The sequence below is a fragment of the Thamnophis sirtalis genome, unplaced genomic scaffold, assembly GCF_051295495.1.
Source record: "Thamnophis sirtalis isolate CommonGarterSnake01/CBP01778 unplaced genomic scaffold, rThaSir2_p1.2 scaffold_14, whole genome shotgun sequence".
Lineage (NCBI taxonomy): Eukaryota > Metazoa > Chordata > Lepidosauria > Squamata > Natricidae > Thamnophis > Thamnophis sirtalis.
This window is the reverse complement of record NW_028261394.1, coordinates 13,922,437-13,948,187: the sequence shown is the minus strand read 5'-3', so window position 1 is coordinate 13,948,187 and position 25,751 is coordinate 13,922,437. Positions and strand designations below refer to the sequence as shown.

General features: G+C 44.2%; 2 protein-coding genes across 2 annotated transcripts in view; both read left to right on the top strand.

Moving 5' to 3' along the window:
* Window positions 1-19,184, top strand: part of SEPTIN12 (septin 12) — an 85,818-nt gene extending 66,634 nt beyond the window's left edge. The window contains exons 4-11 of the mRNA XM_087728499.1: window positions 947-1,075; window positions 4,282-4,363; window positions 5,640-5,777; window positions 6,624-6,741; window positions 8,981-9,076; window positions 10,622-10,718; window positions 16,191-16,242; window positions 17,960-19,184. Of these exons, the coding sequence (XP_087584625.1) occupies window positions 947-1,075; window positions 4,282-4,363; window positions 5,640-5,777; window positions 6,624-6,741; window positions 8,981-9,076; window positions 10,622-10,718; window positions 16,191-16,242; window positions 17,960-18,149 (902 nt within the window). The 3' untranslated portion in view covers window positions 18,150-19,184. The remainder of the gene's footprint in view (window positions 1-946; window positions 1,076-4,281; window positions 4,364-5,639; window positions 5,778-6,623; window positions 6,742-8,980; window positions 9,077-10,621; window positions 10,719-16,190; window positions 16,243-17,959) is intronic.
* A 2,990-nt stretch (window positions 19,185-22,174) lies between these two features.
* On the top strand, window positions 22,175-24,422 carry LOC106541566 (myeloid-associated differentiation marker-like). The gene has a single exon (XM_014057052.2). The coding sequence runs from the start codon at window positions 22,829-22,831 to the stop codon at window positions 23,702-23,704; it is 876 nt and encodes a 291-aa protein (XP_013912527.2). The 5' UTR covers window positions 22,175-22,828; the 3' UTR covers window positions 23,705-24,422.
* The last annotated feature ends 1,329 nt before the right edge of the window (window positions 24,423-25,751 follow it).

Here is a 25,751-nt window from a genome sequence, read left to right as displayed (position 1 = left end):
TCTGAAATTGTATAAGGTCTCTTGCCTAAGCAAGGGGTTGAACTAGAAGATCTCCAAGGTCCCTTCCAACTCTGTTATTCTATTCTATTTCTTATTTCTGTTCATTCTTATTTCTATTCTATTCTTTTCTATTCTATTCTATTCTATTTCTTATTTCTATTCTATTCCTTATTTCTATTCTATTCCTTATTTCTATTCTATTCATTCTTATTTCTATTCTATTTCTTATTTCTATTCTATTCTATGCTATGCTATTCTATTTCTTATTTCTATTCCATTCCATTCCATTCTGCTTTGTTTAGAAAGGATATTCATATGTATTGTGCGTATGTGTGTATTTATTTGTCTGAAATTGTATAGGGTCTCTTGCCTAAGCAGGGGGTTGAACTAGAAGATCTCCAAGGTCCCTTCCAACTCTGTTATTCTACTCTATATAATATACATGTGCACATGCATACACACACACACACACACACACACACACACACACACACACACACACACACAGAGGATAATCTAGCATTCAGAGAGAAGCCAACATTTTGTGTCTGGACTTTCTTTGTTTTTCCTAGAAGATGTTTTGATTCTCATCCAAGAAGCTTTCTCTAACCAGGCATCATTTTTTGAGTCTGAAAGCTTGGAAGAAGAAATCTCTGGGCCAGGTGACCAACCATATTCGGTCTTGCCATGAAAGTCCAGTTGCTTTTTTGGGGGTGGGGGGGAAGCACCTTTAAGGAAAATAATGACCTGGATGACTGAGAATCTCCATAGACCTCTAAGAGTTTGTGGTTTCCTAAGCAAGCATTGATTACCCCTATGTTGAATATGCAAAAGTTATTTAAGAGTTACGAGTTCTTTAATCCACTGCTATTAAGAGTTCTTTAATCTGCTACTTAGCAGAGTTTGGAATGCTTTACACCTCCTCCTCCTCCTTTCTCCGTTGCAGGACAGAGTGGTCTTGGGAAGTCCACCATGGTCAACACCCTCTTTAAATCCAAGATAAGTCGGAAATCAGCCTGTTCCGGATACGAGGAGCGAATCCCCAAAACTGTGCAGCTGCTCTCTGTCACCCATAGTAAGTAAGACGAAAAAGCTAGCTCCTTTCTTCCATTTTGGAGAGAAAGTATCTCTTCCTCTCTCTTTTTGCCATCTCCATCCCAGTAGATCCATCACAGGTCTAGCAAAACCACTGGGGACTTTTATGTTCTTCTTCATCCATCTGACTCCAAGGTCACAAATGAGTATCATTGTGCTCTTCCTTTTGTATTCTGGCTATTAGAGGCAGACATTTAATTCTTCCGGACTAAACTAGGATTACAAATTAGAGGATGAGCTTCAAGATTGAAAGGAATTGGGTTTGTACAGAAGTTGCTCGTTGGAGAACTGTTTGGCTGGATTCTCAAACTAAACTAGGCAAGTTTAAAAGAGAGTTAGTGAATCTTTGATGCCCTCTAATCTTGGTGATTTGTTTGTAGACCTTTCATGACCCAACTAGATAACATCATCAGTGCTGGTGAAGATGGGGTTTGTTCCCTGGTTATACACAGTATTTTGCCCTATGTGGCAGGAAGCAGTTGCTGGAGCTAAGCAGCCACCAGGAGAAAGAGTTGGAAAAACAGTTGGCTCAGTTCAAACTGGATCTCAGTTCAAGAAGGAGGCTCAGCAGAAGCACCTCAGTGAGGACTAGGAGCATAGGCTTTCCAAGCAGAGGGAAGACCTGCGGGAGTGCAAGGCCAGAAACCGGTGCTTGGAGGATCAGCAAGCTGAGATGGTCAGACAGTTCCAGGCTATGATGCAGTCCCACTAGAACGAGGCCCTACGGCCCTTCACCACAAGCGTCACTTCCCTCCAGCCTTCGCCCAAATCCTCGCACCAGGAGGCTGAAGCACACCGCAAGTTGGAATTTCTGCCCCCCTCTGCCCCACACAAAAAGACCCCGAAGGGGGAGACTCTGCAGCAACACAAGCGTTCATTGCACGTATCCCTCCCAGGGGCCATAGTTTGAGGACCCCTGATTTAGTGCAATACAAAAAATGCAAGGAATTTTTTCTGCAGACCACCAAAATTTTCTCATGGACCCCCAGTTGGTCCACAGACCACTAGTTGGTGACCGCTGGTCTAGAAGACCTCAACGATCCCTTCCAAGCCTACGATTCTACATTCTAAAAGCACTAGTAGAAACCTGTTGTGGTTCCTAACTGGGAAAGTTCTCTGTGGGACTGGAGGAAATCACTCCCATGTTTGCAAGAATGGAGGGTTACTATCCTTTTTTAAAACAGCTGGATTGCTGACTGTCTGCCCGGGAGAGGGACTGCGTGGTGGAAGCGATCTCGGGGCAAACCGGAAAGGGCCGAAGGCTTACAAGTTGATGAAAAAGGAGGCCTCTTTATTGTGCTCTATCTAAACCCGACTATTCTTCCTCCACATTCTTCAGCTTCTCCTCCTCCTCCCACTCCTCAGTTAGCCAGCAGGGCTTGAAAAGAGCTGGGCCTGTCCATTTCAGCTCTGGGAAACAAAAGGGGTCTTGTGCAAGACTCCCACTGACCCATTAGAGTGGTCGCCATAGCTACCCTCCCGGGAAGTTCATGCTTTTCAGAAGTGAAGGGGTGGGGAGAAATTCTGTCCTCCTTCCAAAAGAGAGAGCCCACCACTGGCCTCATAATTTGAGATCAGAGGCACCCCCTCCCCAAACCCTCTCCAGAAAGGGGCTCGGTTTCCCACAGGCAGCAGAGATGGATTGAAGAGGTTTTCGAAGGCAGTGCTCATTGGGAAATGGTATCCTACCCAAAGTTGAGAAGCTCTTTTCAGGATCCAAGAGAAGATGCGAAGGGAGCAAGGACGGTTCAGTTGCACATGGGGTTCTGAGCGAGGCTTCCCAAGAGCATGAAGCAAACTCCTGGTCCTGAAAGAAAAACCCTTTTTCTTAATTTCCTGTGAATTCTGCTCCTTCACATCCAGCAAAGTCTTTCAAGGGAGGATTTACAGTCACAGACCTTATCTGGCTTGGAGAGCAGCCAGGCCGATATCTGCAAAACTTGGCAAGGAGTCTCAGAGAGTCCCGAACCAATGAAGCAAACTAATTGTCTCCTGCAAACTCCACTTCCCTTTCGCTCCTCTTTTGTTTCCTCTGGGAGGGGCAATTCACTATCCACCTGTGGCCTTACTCCCAAATTGACCCTTGTTCTTTAGCTGTTCCCTTCATCTGGCAACTCTGCACATGTGAACACTGGGAACAGGCTCCAGCTGTTCTTCTCCCTCACTGATGTCTGACTCTGAAGGCAGCTGATAACTGGCATTCGACTCTGCCCCCCTCTCTGCCTCCGACACAGCCCTCGTCCGAGCCTTCCCCAGACTCCAGGACTGGCCCAGGTTCCTCCCCAACCTCCTCACTGTCCGAATCTGCTGCCAACTCCACTGGCCGCTGGCAGGCCAAAACACATGGAGTGGGGGGGGGGAATCCTTTATATCCTACCTCAAGCAACCACACATCTTCCAGCCTCCTCATCCATAACAGAATTAAAGTGTCTTTGGCCCTCCCAATTCTAAAGCCCATCAGGAGTCTTTGCATCTGGCATTGATTTGAAAAGTTCAAGGAGAACTGCTAATCCACTCCTCATCCTGTCCATCCTCTCCCTCCCTCCCTCCCTCCCTCCCGCCGCCCCCCCCCTCTCTCTCACACACACACACACTCCATCCATCTTTACATCCATCTACCTTCCTACCTATTGATTGATTGATCTAGCAAATGTATCTAACCACCCATCTGGGTGGCACACAGCAATCAAATGAAAACAACACTCATTCCAATGCAATCATTCTATAAAAATCTCAAAGAATCCTTGTCCAAAACTTAAAATAGATTACCAAGTAAACTATACAAACCACAGGTGCGGAAAGAAAGAATAATATACCAATAGAGGAGCCACCTTGAGATGTCATTGATGCCCTGGGACCCAAGTCTGCTAAGGCAGTGTTTCCCAACCTTGGCAATCTGAAGATGTCCGGACTTCAACTCCCAGAATTCCCCAGCCAGCGAATGCTGGCTGGGGAATTCTGGGAGTTGAAATCCGGACATCTTCAGATTGCCAAGGTTGGGAAACACTGTGCTAAGGGACTTCTGGAACATCAACTGAGACGGAGCTTCCTTGACTATTTGGGTGGTGGGAGAATGTTCCCCCTCCCCTCCTCCCCACCTCAGTTGAAAAGCAAGGAGGAAGCAGGTGAGTCTTGAGTTTGGATTCAGAAATGGGACCTAACCCAAGCGTCCTCTTCTTTTGACAGTCGTTGAAGAAAAAGGAGTGAAGATGAAGCTAACGGTCACGGACACCCCAGGATTTGGGGACCAGATTAACAATCAAAACTGGTAAGTAGGGGCAGGGGTAGGCTGCTGCGGGGTCGGGAAAACCTCTAGCTAAGATCCTGTGCATTTTGGAGAACCCCCAAATCCCACTCCTGGCTGTCCCCAGAGGCCTTCTACCTCTGCCACTCCACAAATGCAGAGACACCCATTGTAGGGCATAGAATGTCATTCCTCTCTCCAATATTCATTCATCCATTCAACGTAGATGTCCCTTTTTAAAGCCCGCCCTCCTGGAAGACTGGCTTAATTAGGGAGGGGGGTCACTTCACTGCACAAGATCAGGAGGAATTTTTTCATGGATCTACGGTAATTCACCCACCACCAAAGCTGGGGCTGCCGGCCTTTGGCTGCATACAAAGTTATCTGAAGGTGCAGATTGAAAATTCAAGATGGCAGCCACAATTAGGGCCATTGAAGACTGTGCAAAATAGGCCATGGTTTGAGAGCTCTGTCGCAGTCATGCCTCAACTTTTATCATTACCATGCCCAGTGCACACATTTGGCTGCATAGGTTCTGCATGGAACGCTCTATAGGTAGTCCCTGACTTGCATTCATTTGTTTAGCAACCAAGCCATATTGCAACAGCATTGAGAGAAAATCACCGATGACTTGCACTCTCCCTTACAAGCATCACAGCACCTCTAGGGGCCCCATGATCAAAATTTGACATTTAAGAAAACTTCCAGAGAGCCGCAATCATGGTGGTTAGGCAGCCATCCCAATAAAGAGCAAATTTCATCACTTGCCGCATTTCAATAGGCAAGGATACAAGTGGCTTCCAATGATGTCCTTTGCATGTTTCCGTCACAGCCATGATGTGGTTTTTCCATTGACCAGATTTTGAGGGGCAACAAACACCCCCAACTTCTAGTTACCCTATTAAAAAGTGGTTTTGCTGAAATAATAGCAATAGCAATAGCAGTTAGACTTATATACTGCTTCATAGGGCTTTCAGCCCTCTCTAAGCGGTTTACAGAGTCAGCATATTGCCCCCAACAACAATCCGGGTCCATTTTACCCACCTCGGAAGGATGGAAGGCTGAGTCAACCTTGAGCCGGTGAGATTTGAACAGCCGAACTGCAGAACTGCAGCCAGCTGAAGTAGCCTGCAATGCTGCACTCTAACCACTGCGCCACCTCGGCAAGAACACCTTGACATTATTACAGTGAAGGTAGTTTCTCAAAGAACTCCATCCTTTGTTTGTTTGCTAGTTTGATTAACACGTTTTGCTCACAGTGCTCCAGGAAACTGAATCTTCCTTTCTTTCTTTCTCGTAGCTGGGAGCCGATCATTCAGTATATCAATGACCAGTATGAGCGTTATTTGAAAGAGGAAATCCTGATTAATCGCAAGCAGAAAATCCCAGATACCCGTGTGCACGCCTGTGTGTATTTTGTCCCCCCGACAGGTCACTGGTAAGCCCTCTTCTGCTGTGAGAATCCATCCCCCAACCCCCCACCCTCTCATTATAACCAAAAAGTGGATCCTAGAAAGCTAGGCCAGCTCTATTAAGAACAAAGCATGGAGAAGTCATCTTGTCTTGAAATAGTTTTATTAATTCACTAGCTGGATACCCGTGCTCTGCTATGATCACAGATAAATGAACACTTACAGCTTGAAAATTAATGAGATGGGTAGACTTTACCGGGGAAGGCGAAATCCTCCAACTACTGTATTTTCTGGAGTATAAGATGCACCAGAGTATAAGGTTTTGAAGAGGCAAATTAAAAAAAAGTTTTTGCACTCTGCAAACTTCCCCAAAACGGCCAGTTTTTCACGAAAACGGGCCCATTTTTTTCTGAAAAATGGCATGGATAGTCTTTAGGGAGCTTGCAGAGTGCTCCCGGGGAGAGGGGGTGGCAAAAATGAGCAAAAAATGGCCGGTTTCTCATGAAAATGCGCCTGGTTTTTTTGTAAAAAAAAAAAAGGGCATGTATAGCCTTTAGAAAGCTTGTAGAGTACTCCTGGGGTTTGGGGGGGGGGTGTAAAATTGAGCAAAATTGGGCCATTTTTTGCTAGCATTCTGGAAGCCTCCTAAAGGCTATGCACAGCTATTTTGGTGAAGTGGGCAGGGTTTCAGGAGGCAAAAAATGCTGTATTCAGTGTATAAGACGCACCCAGAGTTTCAGCCTCTTTTTGAGGGGAAAAAGTGAGTCTTATACTCTGAAAAATATGGTACATTAGGCTTCATTGGCACAGCAGCTCTGGTCCTGTCACACACACCGAGAGAGAGAGGTCTTCTTGCGTTTCTTTCCCCTCAGGCTCCGCCCCTTGGACCTGGAGTTCATGAGACGCCTCAGTAAGATCACCAATGTGGTGCCGGTCATCGCCAAAGCAGACACCTTGACACTCGACGAAAGGGCAGAGTTTAAACAGAGGGTAAGAGAACTACCAGCTTGTGCAGAAACGCAGAAGGTCCCTAATGACAGAATGGGGGTGGTGGTTTGACCTGGTGAAAGGGGAGAATAACCGAAAAATAGAATTGGAGGGGATCTTGGAGGTCTTCTAGTCCAACCCCCCGATCAAGCAGGAGACCCTGCCCCATTCCAGACAAGCGGCTCAGCGGCTAAGACACTGAGCTTGTCGATCAGAAAGGTCGGCAGTTTGGTGGTTCGAATTCCTAGTTACAGGTCTCCTGCGTGAGCTAGGAATTGGACTAGATGGCCTCCAAGGTCCCTTCCAACTCTGTTACTGTTAAAAGCTTCCAGTGTTGGAGCACCCTCAGATTCTGGAAACAAGCCGTTCTACTGGCTCATTGTTCTCATTGTCAGGAAAGTTATCCTTCATTCTAGGTTGATTCTCTCCTTGATCACTTTCCATCCTTTGCAGAGGGGATATTCAGCTGGGGAACTGATAGTGGCGACCTGTGGGAGGAGGTGGGTTAGGGTAACCCTAACCTTAACCCTAACCCCCCCCCATCCTCAACCCCACCACCTGTTCACCTGCCCCGGCTCTATGTTGTCCTATTAAGCCATGTTTTTGAAGGCAGCCACATGAATGCAAGCTGTGCGCGTGAGCAAAGCACATGTGTGGAAGGCTGCACACCTGTGGAGAAAGTGCACATGCTCATAAAGTGAGCGAGTGTGCGTGCATGTGGTAAACCGGTGGTAGACTTTTGCGAAACCCACCTCTGATCCTTTGCCATTACAGAAAAGTGAGGCTTGCAAAAGAGGAAAGTATGATAACCTCAAAAGAATTCACTTTGTGATGAATGCCATTGTAAGCATTTTACAATAATACAATGGCAGAGTTGGAAGGGACCTTGGAGGTGGTCTAGTCCAAACCCTTGCCTGGGCAGGAAACCCTATATCGTTTCAGACAAATGGCTATCAAACATCTTCTTAAAGACTTCCAATGTTGGGGTATTCACAACTTCTGGAGGCAACTTCTGTTCCACTGATTAATTGTTCTAACTGTCAGGAAATTCCTCCTCAGTTCTAAGTGGCTTCTCTCCTTGATTAGTTTCCACCCATTGCTTCTTGTTCTATTCTCAGGTGCCTTGGGGAATAGTTTGACTCTATCTTTGATCGTGTTTGGAATAAAATAAGAGTACAGAGGGCTTTTGATAGAAAGGTGTATAGTTCTGAATCCGCAATTCAGAATCAGGATTCGAACCCAGGGTTTCATAGCCTGAACAACTTTAAGAAGTGTGGACTTCACCTCCCAGAATTTCCCACTCTGACTTTGAATGCTAAGCATAATACTATCACTCTCTCAAAGAATAAAACTGAACTGGCCATCTGAAATAACAGATGCTTTGGGGAGAAAAATCCCAAAAGTTTATCTTGAGCAAAAAGTTTTTGACCTGAATATGATTTTCTGATCTTTGGCTTGTAAACCAAGAAGCATCCAATCATAAAATTCCCTCTAGGTTTCGTGGTTTATTGAACTTCATAAAATAATTTTACAGCACTTCTGTAAATCAAGGGACAAAAAAGATAAGAAATCTGCACTTTTGAGGCTGAGAAAGACTATTGAGGAGATCAATCATGCTTCTATTTGACATCTAAACAAATTAGAATTTCTTTTTTGGGCCAAGTGTGATTAGACACACAAGGAATTTGTCTCTGGTGCATGAGCTCTCGATATACATACAATAATACTGAATATATCAGAGTTTGTTGCATAAATTCAAATCCAGAAAGCACACTTAGATTACTGATTCAGCTGGATTCATTAACTTCTTTATATACATAAGAATAGATGAATAAATGTACAATACCAACAGGTGGTTCTTCCAAGTAAACACCAGCAAACACAAACAGTTAGTTTCATTTCAGCAAACAAGCCCAGACAGACTGCTAGTTTACTTCTCAGAGCAGCAGACTGCTTAAGTTTCTGTTTCAATTCTCTGCACAGACTCAGATCTGTTTAAGCTCCTATTGGCTGACTTTGTTGCTATGCCTATTCATTGGCTGACCTTGTTCCCATGTTTCTCCCATTCATGAATATTTGAACAGAATATCCTGTGAGAAGCAAAACTGATCTCTTCTATAGCCTGTTGTGATATTCTTGATCAACCCCAACATGCAGATTGTTCTTCATTTATTGTCCTTCAATAAAAGAAAGGAACCTTCTCCTCCCAATCATGATCATGTCTATCATTTTATCTTGGAAGGTCCAGAAAGATCTGAAGGCCCATGGCATCCATGTTTACCCCCAAGTAGACTTTGACGATGATCCAGATGATCGGCTTTTGAATGATAAAATCCGGGTAAGTCATTGGTGGCCCATTATGGAGGATACCTGGCTGAGTTTGGGGTTCAGCCAAAGCTATATGCTACATTTCAAGAATAGCTTTTAGAGCATTTCCTTCCTTCTACCTACCTCAACATCCTTGCTTTTAAGGTTTTAAGTATGGATCTTGGCTTATGTTAACTTTTATTCCCAATGTTCTCAGTCAGTGGCCAAATCTGTTAATCTGGATGAAAGTTGCCTTTTTTGTTAGGTGTTCTGGGTTAGTTTGGGAGGCAGTGGCTCAGTGGCTAAGACGCTGAGCTTGTTGATCAGAAAGGTTGGCAGTTCAGCAGTTCGAATCCCTAGCACCACATAGTGCAGTGACCTCCCGTGACTTGTCCCAGCTTTTGCCAACCTAGCAGTTCAAAAAGCACGTAAAAATGCAAGTAAAAAATAGGGACGTCCTTTGGTGGGAAGGTAACAGTGCTCCATGTGCCTCTGGCATTTAGTCCTGCCGGCCACATGACACCTTTGGACAGCGCTGGCTCTTTGGCTTTGAAATGGAGAGGAGCACTGCCCTCTAGAGTCGGGAATGACTAGCACATATGTGCGAGGGGAACCTTTACCTTTACCTGGGTTAGTTTGGAATCGTCCATGTTGTTATCTGGAATTATAGTTTGGCTAGAGAACTGTGATTTGAACTGAGATGGAAACTAGGGACTGTAGGAAAATTCAACAGGCTTTAGCTTGGTTTGCAATATCAGACAGGTAAGCCCTGGATTTACTACAGTTCATTTAGTGACTGTTCAAAGTTACAATGGTACTGTAAAAAGCAACTTAATAATGTTTTTCACCCATGCAGCATCCCTAAGATCATGTGATGAAAAGTTGGTCCATTGGCAACTGGCATGTACTTATGGCTGTTTCTGTGTCTCGGGGTCATGTGATCACCTTCAGACAACCAAACTCAATGGGGAAGCCAGATTCACTTAACAGTCATATTTCTAACAGCAGCAGTGATTCACTTAACAACTGCGGCAAGAAAGCTCATGGAGCACAACTCAATAACTGTCTTGCTTAGCAACATAAATTTTGGGCTCAGTTGGGGTTATAAATTGAAGGCTACCTGTAATAAGCTGGTGATTCTCAACAGGATTGCAATGCGTTAAGATTCTAAAGGTGTGTTTTGGTTTAGTCAGGAGTTGTGCATGCTCTGAGTCTACCATGTTTCCCCAAAAATAAGACAGGGTCTTATTTTCTTTTGACCCTCAAAATAAGCGCTTGGCCTTATTTTCTGGAAAGCCTTATTATTTCGGAGGTGCAGGAGTGGGAGAGCGTGGTCACCTCATGACTGCTGCTGTGTTGCAATATTTTTGGGAAGGGCTTATTTGGGGGGAGGGCTTATTTTAGTGCACGCGCTCGTAAGCCCGATTGGGTTTATTATCCAGGGAGGTCTTCTTTTTGGGGAAACAGGGTATCAACGTGATGCATATTTAAATTCTTTTTAAATCCTTGATGACTTTTTTCCTTCCCCATGGAGGCAGAACTGAATTCTGTTTCTGTTCTGTTTCTCTTAATCTAGGAGAAAATCCCCTTTGCAGTTGTTGGTGCAGACAAGGAACACCAGGTGAATGGGAAGAAAATCCTGGGCCGCAAGACCAAGTGGGGGATCATTGAAGGTAAGGCTGGAGGAACAGCTGGCCTGTGGAGGGTCATCTGAGAAGAGTGTCAGCTTTGGGTTAATGTCAGGGTTCCAAATAGCATCCAAAATTAAATCAGAATCCGAGGCAAAGTATTGCTCAAAGTTCCAATTTATTAGGAGAGCCATGTTGGCACATCTGGGAAAATCCAAATCTGAAAGCTTCCCGGTTTTCCCCACCCAGTTGAAAGTTCAAGATCTTACCCCCACACCCACAAGTCCATCACATGGTCCAATCTCCCACTGCCATGCTGGCAGCTCCACCCATTCAATTCCGGTCATGTGCAGAGGTGCAGAGACAAAGGATGACCTTGGCTTTCTAGAAAGAATATTGTTATGACTACATATCATCTAACTCTGTACAATCCCCCTCTCATTTTCCCACAATAGAAAATGCATAGCAAAATAATATAGTGTGGCAGGCCAAAGACCCAAAAGAAAAGATGGCTGCAGGCTTGACAAAGAATCCAAATAAGAAAGTTCTAGAGTCAGTCTGTTCACTTTCTTCTGCAAACCCAAGTGTAGAAGAAATAAGAGAGGGGTCAGCCTAGAATCCCCTGCATAGCCACAAGCAAAAGATTAATGTCAGGCATGAAACATCAGATCCACCCATTAAGGTCCTATTAAATTGCTAACCATGCCTATGCGCAGGAATCGCCCCCTGCTTGGAGTTAGATGATGATCAATGGAATTTAAGGAGAGTTGGACTTAGTTTGCTTGTGGCTACATAAGGATCCTAGGCTGATCCCTCTTTTAACTCCACCACCAGGTTCTGCCTCCCACTTTCTTCTGCTTCTCCTTTGCTTTAGGCAAAAAAACCAAAATGCACAGGTACAGTATAGGTGGTACTTTGCTCAATAGTAGTAACTGTGAGAGGGATCTTGGAGACCTAGTGGACAACCATTTAAATATGAGCCAGCCATGTGCAGCAGCTGCCAAAAAAGCCAACACAGTTCTAGGCTGCATCATCAGAGGGATAGAATCAAGATCACGTGAAGGGTTGATACCACTTTATAATGCCTTGGTAAGGCCACACTTGGAATATTGCATCCAGTTTTGGTCTCCACAATGGGTATGTCTAGTTTAATGAAAAGAAGAACTAGGGGAGATATGATAGCAGTGTTCCAATATCTCAGGTGCTGCCACAAAGAAGAGGGAGTCAAACTATTTTCCAAAGTACCTGAGGGCAGGAAAAGAAGCAATGGGTGGAAACTAATCAAGGAGAGAAGCAACCTGGAATTAAGGAGAAATTTCCTAAACTGCATCAACAGAGGGATAGAATCGAGATCACGTTATAATGCCTTGGTAAAGCGACACTTGGAATCCTGCATTCATTTTTGGTCGCCACAATGTAGAAAAGATGTGGAGACTCTAGAAAGAGTGCAGAGAAGAGCAACAAAGAGGATTAGGGGATTGAAGGCTAAAACATATGAAGAACGGTTGCAGGACCTGGGTATGTCTAGTTTGATGAAAGGAAGGACTAGGGGAGACATGATAGCAGTGTTCCAATATCTCAGGGGTTGCCACAAAGAAGAGGGTGTCAAACTATTCTCTAAGGTACCTGAGGGCAGAACAAGAAGCAATGGGTGGAAACTAATCAAGGAGAGAAGCAACGTAGAACTGAGGAGAAATTTCCTGACAGTTAGAACAATTAATCAGTGGAACAGCTTGCCTCCAGAAGTTATAAATGCTCCAACACTGGAAGTTTTTAAGGAGAGGTTGGATAACCATATGTCTGAAGTGGTGTAGGGTTTCCTTACCTAAGCAGGGGGTTGGACTAGAAGACCTCCAAGGTCCCTTCCAACTCTGTTATTCTATTCTATTCCTGCTTTGTGCCCTACACTGATAGTGGCTTAGTTATACCCTTGGCTAGGAGAGAGAGGCTTCTCCCACCAGGACATGATCCGAAGCCATGCAATTACCAAAATGTCTAAGCTTTTCCTGAAATTTGAAATGGAAGAAGAATGACCTAAGAAATGGATGATGAAATGAGCTAAAAACTTTATAATATACAGATGGATCAATGGGAAAACACGTGGTGAAAAAGACTAAGATCGACACTGTTAGAATTCTACACAGAACAATGTACCCTTGGTATGTGACACCAGACAAAACTTTCTAGAATGTCTGAAGGTACAGGCAGTCCTCAACTTACAGCCATTCATTTAGTGACCATTGCAACAGCTCTGGAAAAAGTGACTCGTGATTGTTTTTCACACGGCCACTAAAATCTTCAGTGATTCACTTAATCACAGTGGCAAGAAAAGTTAAAAAAACTCACTTAACAACTCACAGAGCAGGGGGGGGGATTGCTTTTATTGATTGGCATTGGGCAGCTCCCTATAGGCTTTTTCAACAAGCATCAGAACTGCAGTCTGACCATTGATTAAAACTACAGTAGCTTTACATTTTTTCCCACTTATTGGCAAGGCAATATTTAGATATCCAGTGCCCTCTAGCGTTCAGCAGAGACTTCTTCCCATCAAGACACGAGACGTTCAAATCGTTGCCTGTGAATTCCAAAATTTGACCCGATGGCTCAAGCCGAACATTTCGGCAGAAGAAATAGATAGAGAAACGAGGACTTGTGCAGTTGAGTGAATTTAGGGAAGGTGTGATTTGAACGGGAAGAAATATCAGATGGATGAATTCTCCACTCTTCAACTTCTTCGACATCTGGAATACTGCAGCCGATTTGGGTCACCATACTACAAAAAAGAGGTTGAGACTTGTAATCAGCCATGTCTCATGCAAAGGATTAATGTGCACGCTCTGTTTTTTTCATCTCAAGGATCTTCTCCTTCATCCAGGTCACAATTGTCCCAAAGGTGCTTATACAATCAACCCTTAGTTGTATAAACAGAGGCATGGAATCAAGATCATGTGATGTAGTAAGACCACTTTCTAAAACCCTAGTGAGACCACACCTGGAATACTGCAATCAACTTTGGTCACCATATTACAAAAGATGTTGAGACTTTGGAAAAAGCTCAGAGAAGAGCAACTAAGAGGATCAAAGGCCTGGAGACTAAAACATATGAAGAACAGCTGCAGGATTTGGATTTGGCTAGTCTAAAGGGGGGGGGGAAGAATTAGAGGTGACATAATAGTATTCCAGTATTTGAGGGGCTCTCACAAAGAAGAGGGGGCCAAATTATTCTCAAAAGCACCAGAAGGCAGGACAAGAAACAATGGTTGGAAACTAACCAAAGAGAGAAGCAACCTGGAATTAAGGAGAAAGTTCCTAACAGTGAGGACAATTAACCAGTGGAATAGCTTTCCTCCAGAAATTGTGGTGCTCCATTATTGGAGATTTTTAAGAAAAGACTGGACAGCCACTTGTCTGAAATGGTATAGGATCGCCTGCTTGAGCAGGGGGCTGGACTAGAACTACTAAACATACTGTAGTCCATTCCTGCAACCGTTCTTCATCATCCTTCTGCTTGGATGACCAAGTTATGCACTTCCTGAAGTCCCTGGAGATAATATTTTTTGAATGGCAAACTAGAAATGATGTCTCTGTGTTTGGAGAGGGTGGAGGGCGCAAAATAACAGAAACAGCAGGGAAATGTTTGCAATAAAAAAAACCATTGATGGTTTTAGGAACTTGCTGAGATGGTTAAATGGACTCCCTTGATTACAGGAGAGAGAGAATATCTATGTTTATTGCCAATTAGAAATGCCTTGTAGACATTTTGAGTGTAACAGGAACAAAATGAATTCATGATTTATGATTCTTTTGATTAGGAAAAAAAATGAATGACAGGAAGGAAAAAAGAGCCTGTCTTTATAAGCGTAGAGTAGAAGCTCATTTTGGCTTTGTCTTTATAATTGCTGCAAAGAAAATTGGAAGCGCCTTCTTTCTGTTGCTTCTATTTTTGAAAATCTCTTGTCCCTGGAGGTTTTCACAAATAGACTAGACAATCATTTGACCAGGATGGCATAAGATCTGAGGCCTTGGGCAGAGGGTTGGACTAGAAGACCTCTAAGTTCCTTTTTAGTCCTATAATTCTATGTTCTATTTCTTATCCTTTTTTTCCCATTCACTTTTGTCTTCTTTCTTTTCTTTCTTTCCTTTTCTTTGTAGTAGATTTTGTTAGCTTTTATGTCCTTTAAAAATTTGTTATTAAAGGTAGTCCTCTTCTTACCACTGTGCTTAGTGACCGAAGTTACAACGGTACTGGAAAAGTGAGTTATGACACTTTCACACTTAACAACCGCTGCAGCATCCTCATGGGCACATGATCAAAATTGGCCGCTTGGCAAGCAACTCACGTTTCTGACAGTCACAGTGTCCTGGGGTCTCGTGATCTCCTTTTACGACCTTCTGACCAGCAAAGTCAATGGGGGAAGCCAGATTCACTTAACCACCGTGTTACTAATTTCACAGCTGCAGTGATTCACTTAACAACTGTGGCAAGGAAGGTCATAAAGTGGGGCAAAAATTGCTTAACAGATGTCTGGCCTAGTAACAGAAATTTTGGGTTTAATTGGGGTTGGGAATTGAGAACTACCTGCATTCTCTGTTCTATTTCTTTTCCTTTCTTTATCACTTTTGGCTTTTTTCTTTCTTTCCTTTTTTTAACATTAGATCTTTTTAGTCTATGTCCCCTTTACACATTTGCTGTTATTCTGATTTAATAATTTGTGATTTAGATAAGAGGTCCCAACCCCTGGTCCGTGGATTGGTGCCAGAAACCGGGCTGTGCAAGCAAGCGAAGCCCCATCCATAAGATGCAGGCTGTCAGGGTTCCAAACAGCTTCCAAAATTTAATCAGAGTCCAAGGCAAAGTATTGCTCAAAGTTCCAATTTATTAAGAGAGCCATGTTGGCACACCTGGGAAAACCCGAATCTGAAAGCTTCCCTGTTTTTCCCACCCAGTTGAAAGGTTAAGATCTTGCCTCCACACCCATAAGTCCATCACATGGTCCAATCTCCCACTGCCATGCTGGCAGTTTCCACCCATCCAATTCTGGTCAGGTGCAGAGATGCAGAGACAAAGGATGACCTTGGCCTTTTAGAAAGAATATTGTTATGGCTACATATCATCTAACTCCGTACAATCCCCCCTCCCATTTTCCCACAATAGAAAAAGGCATAGCAGAATAAAAGAAAGTGTGGCAGGCTTTGATCCAAAAGAAAAGATGGCTGCAGGCCTAACACAAGCAGCATGTGAAATCCTGCCTCCTCTGGTACACAGAAAGACCTCTCTCCATGGAACTAGTCCCTGGTGCCCAAAAGGTTGGGACCCCTGATTTAGATGCCTGAAATGCTGCTTTTGTCTCAGCTGAGCACTATGGCCATTCGTGCACTTCAATGCAATTGTGTCTCTTCAGTGCAGAGAGCCTGGCCCGCTCCCAGAAATCCCCTGGTCATTGCTTTCCCATTGAATTTCCCCCCTTCTTTTATCCCCATATCTTCGAAATGCATTTCTGTGTTTCTCTCTTTCAGTGGAAAACTCAGCCCACTGTGAGTTTCCTTTGCTGCGGGATCTCTTAATCCGGTAAGTTGTTGGTTCGGGAATCTTAATCATTTTTGAGTTGTAGGGAGGTTGATGTGTTTGGAAACCTGATCAGCCAATCAGAAAGGAAATAGGAGAGCCACAAGTCTTGCGTTTTGATGATCATTCTGGCTACATTCTTCGGCATGCATTCTGTATTTGCAGCAGGAATTCTGGACTAAAATTGTGGAGGATACCTGGAGTATTTTTTTTTACTGAATCTATATTTACTGGAGTAACTGAGTAGCAGGAGGTCAGCTAACAAGAGCCCGTTTAGTCTAGGGATTAAGGCAGGCGTGGGGAACTACAGCCCCTTTATGATTTATGGACTTCAATTCCCAGAATTCCCAAGCTGGCTCAGGAATTCTGGGAGTTGAAGTTCACAAGTCATAATGGGACCATAGTTCCCCATCTCTGGATTAAGGCACCAGGCTAGAAATTGGGAGGCAATGAGTTCGAGTTCTGACTCGAAAACTGGTTGGGTGACCTTGGGCTAATAACCAGGAGACTGGGAGTTCTAGTCTCGCCTTAAATATAAAAGCCAGTTGGGTGACTTTGGGTCAGGAGACACCAGGAGACTGTGAGTTTTAGTTTCCACCTTAGACATGAAAACCAGCTGGGTGACTTTGAAGCAATCACCAGGAGAGAGTGAGTTCTAGTCCCACCTGAGGCATGAAAACCAGCTGTGTGGCTGTGGGCTCTTTTTCAACTCAATCCACTTCATGGTTGTGAAGGAAAATACGAGGAGGGATACTAGTATGCTCACCACCTTGAGTTGTTTAATAAGGTTTAATAAAATAATAAAAACTGGATGTAAATAAATAATAAATAAATAAACAGGGGGACCCAGCAATTCCAGCTGCTGCTATAACAAAGATTAGCCCTAGCTTGCAACTGGAATTACTCCTTGGTGAGAAGTATACAATTCTTCCAAGGCCATAACTCTACCAGAAAGAGAATATTTAAGTTTAAGCACATTTAAAAAGACCAGATCTTTCCATCTGTGGTTTGCCAAGAGGGTCATTCTATTTTTTTGGTACTCCTGAGTGTCCTACAATTAAAGTTTCATTTCCAAACTATTTCTGGGACAGGATTTTCAATATTGGCTGCCAGAAGAGTACCAGTTATCTTCTCTATTGGGAATTGCCAGATGTGGGTAGCCAGATGTTATTCTATGGGTTTCAAACCCTCTACCAGAATTGACTTTTGTTGGATCTTCACACTCATATATATGTTGTATTTGTGCTGATAAATAAATAAAGGGAGACTAGTATAGATCTATTTCAAGCTATTTAGCTCTCATCAGCTAGCCATACCCTTGCTGGGATTCGAACCTGTGCTGTATTGCATCTTAGGCAGAGGTCTTAACCATTAAGCCACAGGTCTTCCTCCTTATCAGCTTAATCCATGGAGGTAGGTATATATTTAGTGTCACAACCCCTGGTATGCCCCAATTCACTTCTTTCTTTTCTTTCTTTCCTTTTCTTTATAGTAGATCTTGTTAGTTTATATCCTCTTTTTTTAAAAAAGATGTTATTCTAATTTAATAATTTGTGATTTAGGTGATGGTTGACCTTGCTTTTCCAAAAATCAACTAGACTTTCTTGAGTTTGTTTTCCCTTGAAAGTGCTTTGCTTCTGATCCAAGAAGCTTTTTCAGTTCTAACCGAATGATGAGGAAGGGAAGGATTTTGCTGATGCCCCTTTTTCCTTCTCTGTAGGTCTCACCTCCAGGATCTCAAGGACATCACCCACAGTGTACATTATGAACAATACCGCATCCAGCGCCTCAACGAAAGCAACCGGCTGGCCAAAGGTGGCGAGTGGCTGTCACTGAGCTCTCTCACCTATGAGCCACAGGGACAACATGGCCTCCCTTGCACCGCCTCAGCCCCACCACCCCTCCAGTAGCCGGTGCAGATTGGTTTCCCCTTCCTTCCTTCTTTTTTTTTGTGGAGGGGGGAAAAATCAGCTGGAGCAATGATCCCAGAAGACATCACAGTCCCTCTGTAGCCCTCATGTTTTTTTCTCAGCATCTATGCCCCACTACTGGACACTTTTCTTTCCATCTGTCTTCCATCCAGTTTCACAATTTGGAGAGAAGAGCAATGCTGGAACCGCTGGCCATTTAGCCCACCTGTTCACATTCTTTGCCATCGCCACCATCTTTTTTGGTGACCTCTGCTTCTCCGCTAAACTCTGTGCCTCATTCCAGGAAAACTTCCATGCTGCCCTTGGAAGCAGGTTCAGATGTTTGGATGTGGGCCCACTGTCCCTAGCAGACCTCCTTCCTTCCTTATCCCAGATCCTAATTCTTTCCTTAGTTTCATCCTAAAGCTAGCAGCTCGGTGGCACTTCCCCGTCACACTTATGGGGTGGGGGGTGGGGGGAGAGAGACCCCGAAGGTTTTACATCAGGTCAAACATGGAGTTCACAAACTCTGTTAGCCCAAGTGGTGACTCTTTCTACGTGGTAGATTGTCCCAAACTGGGAGGTTGGTAGCTGTAAGAAGGTATGAGAGGAAATACGATCTTCAGGTGAAGGGCCAACATTCCTATGTGACTTGGGCTGACTGACAGCACCTAAATTACTCATCTGGAAAGTGTTTAGACAACAGGAGGAACATTGCGTATTACAAGCAATCTTCTCCCAAGAGACCTGTGTCACCTTGTACAATGTTTTGAGCTTTTGACTGTGGAATGCTCTTTCTGGATATATCTCATCCTGAGATCCATGGGTCTGGAACAATGCAGAAGATTAGTTCCAGCCTCGTCCAATGTCAGTGCAGAAGAAGAGACCTGGGAAAGCTTTTCCATTTTCCAGACTTTGCTCAACTGCCCAAGTTTTTGGTTCCCTCCATGACATTGACACTCCTGAGCGAAGGGCTCATCTTGGTCAACTTGTGAGTCTTTCCAGTTATTACATTAAATCCCAATTTAGAAGGTTTGGAGTTTTTCTTTTTTTGTCGGGGGCGATTTAACTTCAATGTAGAACGGATCTCCAGAGATCGGTAGACTGCCCCCCTCTCCATCAGCTATTAGAGATCAAGTAGATCAGATCCACCCTAGCTCTCTGGTGATCAGGTAGACTCACTATGGACTGCTGCAGAACAATCAACCATGGTGAAGCTGAAAGGAAGTCATAAGTTCCCTGTTGCTTTTTTTGCCTATCTCTTTTTCTGTTTAGTTAAAGAAAGGTACCTTACTCAATAGTAGTAACTGTGAGAGGGATCTTGGAGTCCTAGTGGACAACCATTTAAATAGGAGCCAGCCGTGTGCAGCAGCTGCCAAAAAAGCCAACACGGTTCTAGGCTACATAAACAGAGGGATAGAATCAAGATTCTGTGAAGTGTTAATACCACTTTATAATGCCTTGGTAAGGCCACACTTGGAATCCTGCATCTGGTTTTGGTTGCCACGATGTCAAAAAGATGTGGATACTCTGGAAAAAGTGCAGAGAAGAGCAACAAAGATGATTAGGGGACTGGAGGTTAAAACACATGAAGAACGGTTGCAGGATCTGGATATGTCTAGTTTAATGGGAAAAAGGACTAAGGGAGACATTATAGCAGTGTTCCAATATCTCAGGGGTTGCCACAAAGAAGAGGGAGTCAAACTATTCTCCAAATCACCTGAGTGTAGAACAAGAAGTAATGGGTGGAAACTAATCAAGGAGAGGAGCAACTTAGAACTGAGGAGAAATTTCCTGACAGTGAGAACAATTAATCAGTGGAACAGAAGTTGCCTCCAGAAGTTGTGAATGCCCCAACACTGGAAGTCTTTAAGAAGATGTTGGATAGCCATTTGTCTGAAACGGTATAGGGTTTCCTGCCTAAGCAAGAGGTTGGACTAGAAAACCTCCAAGGTCCCTTCCAACTCTGTTATTCTAATTCTTAATATCTCTGAAAGGATAGTGTAACAGGGTATGAGTTATCTAGTGTTCTATAAATCTGTCAGGACTATGATTCTTATAATCTAAATTAGCAAGGCCAAAGGATAGCCGACAATGCACAGCTACCATAAACAGAACAAATCAAGAAAAGTCATTAATGTAGAGAAAAGGGGAACGAGGGTATAAATCTTTGAGGGTCAACTATAAGCTTTCTGTTCTCATCTGGGACATGGGGAAACTCAAGGCCCAGGTAGGCCATGTTACGGGAGACTGACACTTGCCTTAGGCCACAGGTGTCAACCTCATGGAATAACGCCATCACGTGACTTTTCCCCCTTCGAAGAGCTGGGGTGGGTGTGGCCTGCAAATGATGCATCTGGCCCAAGGGCCACCAGTTTGGCACCCCTGTCTTAGGCGAAGGCAAAGAAATGCCGTAGCTGACACTACAGTAGAACTAGTAACAGTTCCTCTGCTGTCCCAAAGGTGCTATTTCAGGAGGCAACTGAACTTCCCTGTTTTTTCTTTGAAGACGTTTCACTTCTTATCCAAGAAGCTGCTTCAGCTCTGACAGGATAGAGGGGAATGGAAGGATTTATATTCCTTGCAGGCAGCTGGTCATTTGCATCCTTTTAGAGGGTCGTTGAGGCCGCTTAGAGGTTTATCTGTGTCCTCAGGGTCACCTGAGTGGTGCTCCTGCTTCCTGTAGTCTGCAATTTTTCCTCTGGAAATCCATTCCTATTCCCACACTATTTTAAAGGGTGTTCATCTCAAATTGTATAGCTCAAAGTCTGTAGAGATTCTCAGTCATCCAGATCATGGTTGAAAACTGAAAAAGCACCTTTGGGACAACCCTCACCTGGATGACTGAGAATCTCTACAGATGTTTAGCTACAGTACTTTACAGAGTATAAGACGCACCCCCCCCCCGAAAAAGTTGGTGGAAATTTTGGTGTGTTATAGACCTTGTACAGGCCTGTTTGGGGGCTCCTGAACCCTCCACATCGCATTTTCACCCTCCCTGATGCCCAGAAGCACCCTGCAGGCCAAAAACTGGTGCATTTTTGGCAAAAATGGGTCCATTTTTGGTGAAAACAGGACATGCAGAGCACTGCAGAGTGCTTCTGGGGCCAGGGAGGGTGAAAACGTGACACACCGAGGGAAAAACTATTTCCCCTTGTTTTCCTCCTGTAAATTTAGGTGTGTCTTATAGTCCAGTGTGTCTTATAGTCAGAAAAATACGGATATAATTTGGGATGAACACCCTTGGAATGGTGTGGGAGTAGGAATGGATTTCCAGATGAAAAAAGCAATGCAGACTGCAGGAATCAGAAGCACTAACTCAGGGGACCCTGAGGACACAGATAAACCTCCAAGTGCTTCGATGACCCTCTAAAAGGATGTAAATGATTAGCTGTCTGCAAGGAGTATAAATCCTTCCATTCCCCACCATCCAGTCAGAGATGAAGAAGCTTCTTAGATGAGAAGTGAAAGGTCTTCAAAGAAAAAACAAGAAAGCCCAGTTGCCTCCTGAAAAAAGCACCTTGACCTGGATGACAGAGAATCTCAATACAGTTCCCCTGCTGTTTCACACAAGAGGCAAGGCTTGCCATGTATTTAGGACAAAGTTCATAAGTTGAGCTTTTTTCAAGAGATATGGACGTTCCCATTGCCAGGGTCAGAAGAAACTAGAAGTGGGTGTGATGGTAGGGAGAAAGAGGCCAACGCATTCTTTGCCAAATATTATGGGATATCCGGCAAACAAGAAGTGCAAGTTCTCATAAACAACAACTCAGCTCAGTTCTTCTGTGCCTATCCAGATCTTTGGATTAAATCTGAATTGGGAATCAAAAAGATTCTAAAGCATGTAAATCACTTTTGACCCTATGATCAGAACTCGCGAGTAGGTGGGTGTACTTTGGACTGATTGCAAAACAACGTGACTTTTCTACCTTCACTAGAAAGCAATTTATTTATTTATTTTTGAAAAAGGGAGACGCACAATCCAGAAAGGGAGGCAGCTTTTGAGGAGGGCCCAAAACCTTTCATCTCTTATCACCTGGATCATACAGGTAGCATTTTAAACACCACCACCACTCAGCTTCAGATGAAGGCCTGAAATATTTGCTTCGCTGCACCAACGGCAGGTGCAGCCGGTTGCCAGGTGGCGTTACCTTATCAACTTCAGTCTCGTTAATCATCTACCTGCCTCTCATTTCCGCACAAGCCCTTTCCTGCTTTGAATCAGAAACCGCTTGCAGTGAAAGGCTACAATCCAGAGGACACCAGTTTGGCACCCAGGGCGGGTTGCTTTGCCTCTTCCCTTAGGCGAACACTCCTTAAATCAATGTCATCAACTTTGCATTCTTCCGTGAGAAAACTCCAGTGTCGAAAGCTTGACGGGGAAGGACTGTTAGCAGATCAGCAGCTCTCCTGCTGCTGCTTCATTTCCCTGGCCTGTCCCAGATTTAGCCAAAGTTGAGCGCTTCGAGGAAACTCCCTAAAGCAATGGAAGAGCTCCACCCTCCACTGAGACCTTCAACCATCCCTCCGGCTGGGCGTGCCTCTGCTTTGGGACGGTGCCTAGATTAACGCCGTACCGCACCCTCATAGGTTTTCCGATCAGCTCCTTGAGACGCTTTGCTGGGCTCCTTAAGTTTTTCCTGTGGGCTCTTTGCCCTGCTGGTATCGAAGGGGTCACCATGCCAGCTCTTCAATTCAATAGCCGCTCCCTGATTTCTCCGCTGGGGATCATTCGGTTGTTGGAGATATTCTTCTCCTGCACCGCTTTCAGCTTAGCAGCTGTCTATTTCCTCAATTTAAACTATGGGGCTTGGTCAATGTTTACTTGGTGCTTCTGCTTCATCGTTTCTATCTTTGTGGTCATTGTGGAGCTGATCAGCCTGGACGCCGCCCTGCCTCTTTCCTGGCAGGACTTCACCTCTGCCTTCTCCATGCTGGCCACTCTGATGATCTTCACAACTTCCATCATCTACCCAGCAACCTTCATACCTCTCTGCAGCGGCACCAGCTGTGGTTATCGGATTGGGGCTACCATCATGTCTTGCCTCTGCTTCATTGCCTATGCAGTAGAAGTAGGACTCACCCGGGCCAAAGCAGGGGAGCTCAGCAATTTCCTGACTACCATCCCTGGCCTTCTGAAAATATTTGAAGCCTACGTAGCTTGTCTTATCTTCTCCTTGCTGGACAACCTTTCCTTTTACAGGTCTACTGCTGGTTTGGAATGGTGTGTGGTTGTCTACTCCATCTGCTTCATTCTAACCATGGTGATCATCATTCTCACCATTGGACGGTGCCTTGGTTCCTTGCCCATCCCTGTGGAGAAGGTTCTCATTGCCTACAACATCTTGGCTGTTCTCATGTATCTTACAGTGGTAGTTGTATGGCCTTACTACAGCTTTCACGATCGTCCAAGATCTTCATGTAATAAGATGGGCTCCTGTGCTGCCTGGGACAATCACCTGGGAATTACTTTTCTCTCCTTCTTCAATCTCATTGCCTACATCGTGGATTTTGCCTATTCTTACAAAATGGTTTTTGTGGCCACACCGGCATAGATGACTCGTGTACTCATTTCTTCCACATACATGTACGTGTGGAAACCCCATTGGCTTGTGCTGCTGGACCTGCTGAGATCTAGGAAGCATGGCTCCAGGAGTAGCAGAGGTGTTAGATATCTGAGGTGATGGCGGTGATGGTACTTCTAACCTTATAATTACGCGATTTAGATTTTGGGCTGTTCTATTTTATACTTGCGGTTATGTTGGATGGACTGATCTCATTTCCTTAAAAAAGTTGACCCCTATCTTCACTCAATAAGAAGACCTCTGTGAATTACACCCTGGTTAGATGTGAGTCCTTCAGGTGTGACTAGAAGTTCAATTCAGGGCCTTAAAATGATTTTGGAGAAACCAGCGTGCTATAATCTTTCCAGCCTCTGTTTTAAACTCTAGCTGTGAGAAGTGAGAAGATTATGAGCAAAGAGGGAAAATCAGGAGTGGGGAGGAAGCTGAAGACAACTTTAATCATCGCACTGAGCTGAGGGCACAAATTTTTCTTCATATGTGTTCTACAGGAATGTTTTCTTTGTCTTTCAACAGAATATCTTATTCAATTTAGATGAAATATGAGATATTATCACTGCAGAATATGGAGTTGGGGGGGGTTCTATTGCTGTGCTAAGCAGTCAGCTAAAACATGGCTTGTTGGATTATGGATTGTTGAATAAACCACAATTGGCAATAAAAAGGGAAAAGCTCCATCAAGTTGGATACATTCTTGGTAACTGCGTGAGTTCATTTCTGACGATCTCCCACCTAAGTATTAGCCACATGATCTGATCCTGTATGAAGATCTGTCCTATGGACTATTCCTGATAGGCAGACACAAAAATGAAGGTAGGATCTCTTCTGAGTCAAATTCAACTGTTGGTGACTTTATGAACATGGTCATGTTTTTGCGGGCAACAATATGGAGGTGGATTGCCCTTGTCTTCTTACAGCACGGGTGTCAAACTCGCCATGTCACGTTGATGTCATGGGATGTTTTTTGCCTTCATGTAGCTAGGGTGGGCGTGGCCTGCATGTGACACATCTGGCCCACAGGCTGACAGTTTGACACCCCTGTTTTACATGATGGATATGGGGCTTGTTTTTCTTTATAGCTTAGACCAGGGGTCTCCAACCTTGGCAACTTTAAGCCTGGCGAACTTCAACTCCCAGAATTCCCCAGCCAGCTGGCTGGGGAATTCTGGGAGTTGAAGTCCCCCAGGCTTAAAGTTGCCAAGGTTGGAGACCCCTGGTTTAGACTACATCTGTAGGATATTTTCCTAGTCCTCCATCTAGGTAAAGTGGAGGAGTAGACAGATGACTTTGGAGAAGCTAATGTGACGGTTGTTAGAACAATATGATCTTAAACTATTAAGTGACAGATCAGCTCAGTTTGAGCAAACAAAGTATGATAAAGAAACTTTCTTCAGGAAGGCCAAGTCAGGAAACAAACACCAGAAGAAATAGTAGAATGCGAATTTATGGATGAAGTCTTTTGAAAGACAGGGTTTTCCCTTCCCTCACTCTTAGACCAAAGAAAGCAAAAGTTAGGGCAGTCTTAAGCCCCTTTCTCAATGTCCCCAGACTGAGCTCATGCTTTTTCTAAATGTCTCTGCATAATGTCTCCATAATCTCTCTTGTATTCCTCTACACTACTAGCCAAGCTTCCTTGAGATCAGCTAAGGTTGCTTAAGTGTGAACATCTGGTGGGTCCAATTCACGCTGTAAGCTAAGCCAAATTCCTTGGTTTACAAACTGGGTGCTGAGTTCATACAACATGCTAAGCTGAAATGCAACATAAAATCAATGTCACATGCATTCAGAAGACCAATCTGTTATTCATTAGTTCTTAAATCTATACTTACCCTTATTAAGATTGTAATAAAGATAATGAAACACCAATAGGTACTAATAACATCCTGGGCTTGGATGATCTCAACCTCAGCTTGTTAGTAACTTTGTAGTAGACCACCGGAAAGTCCCAAGGCAGTAGACCAGGGGCGTCAAACTCCTGTCTTCATGGCGGTGTCACATGAGGTATTGGGACTTTTTCCCC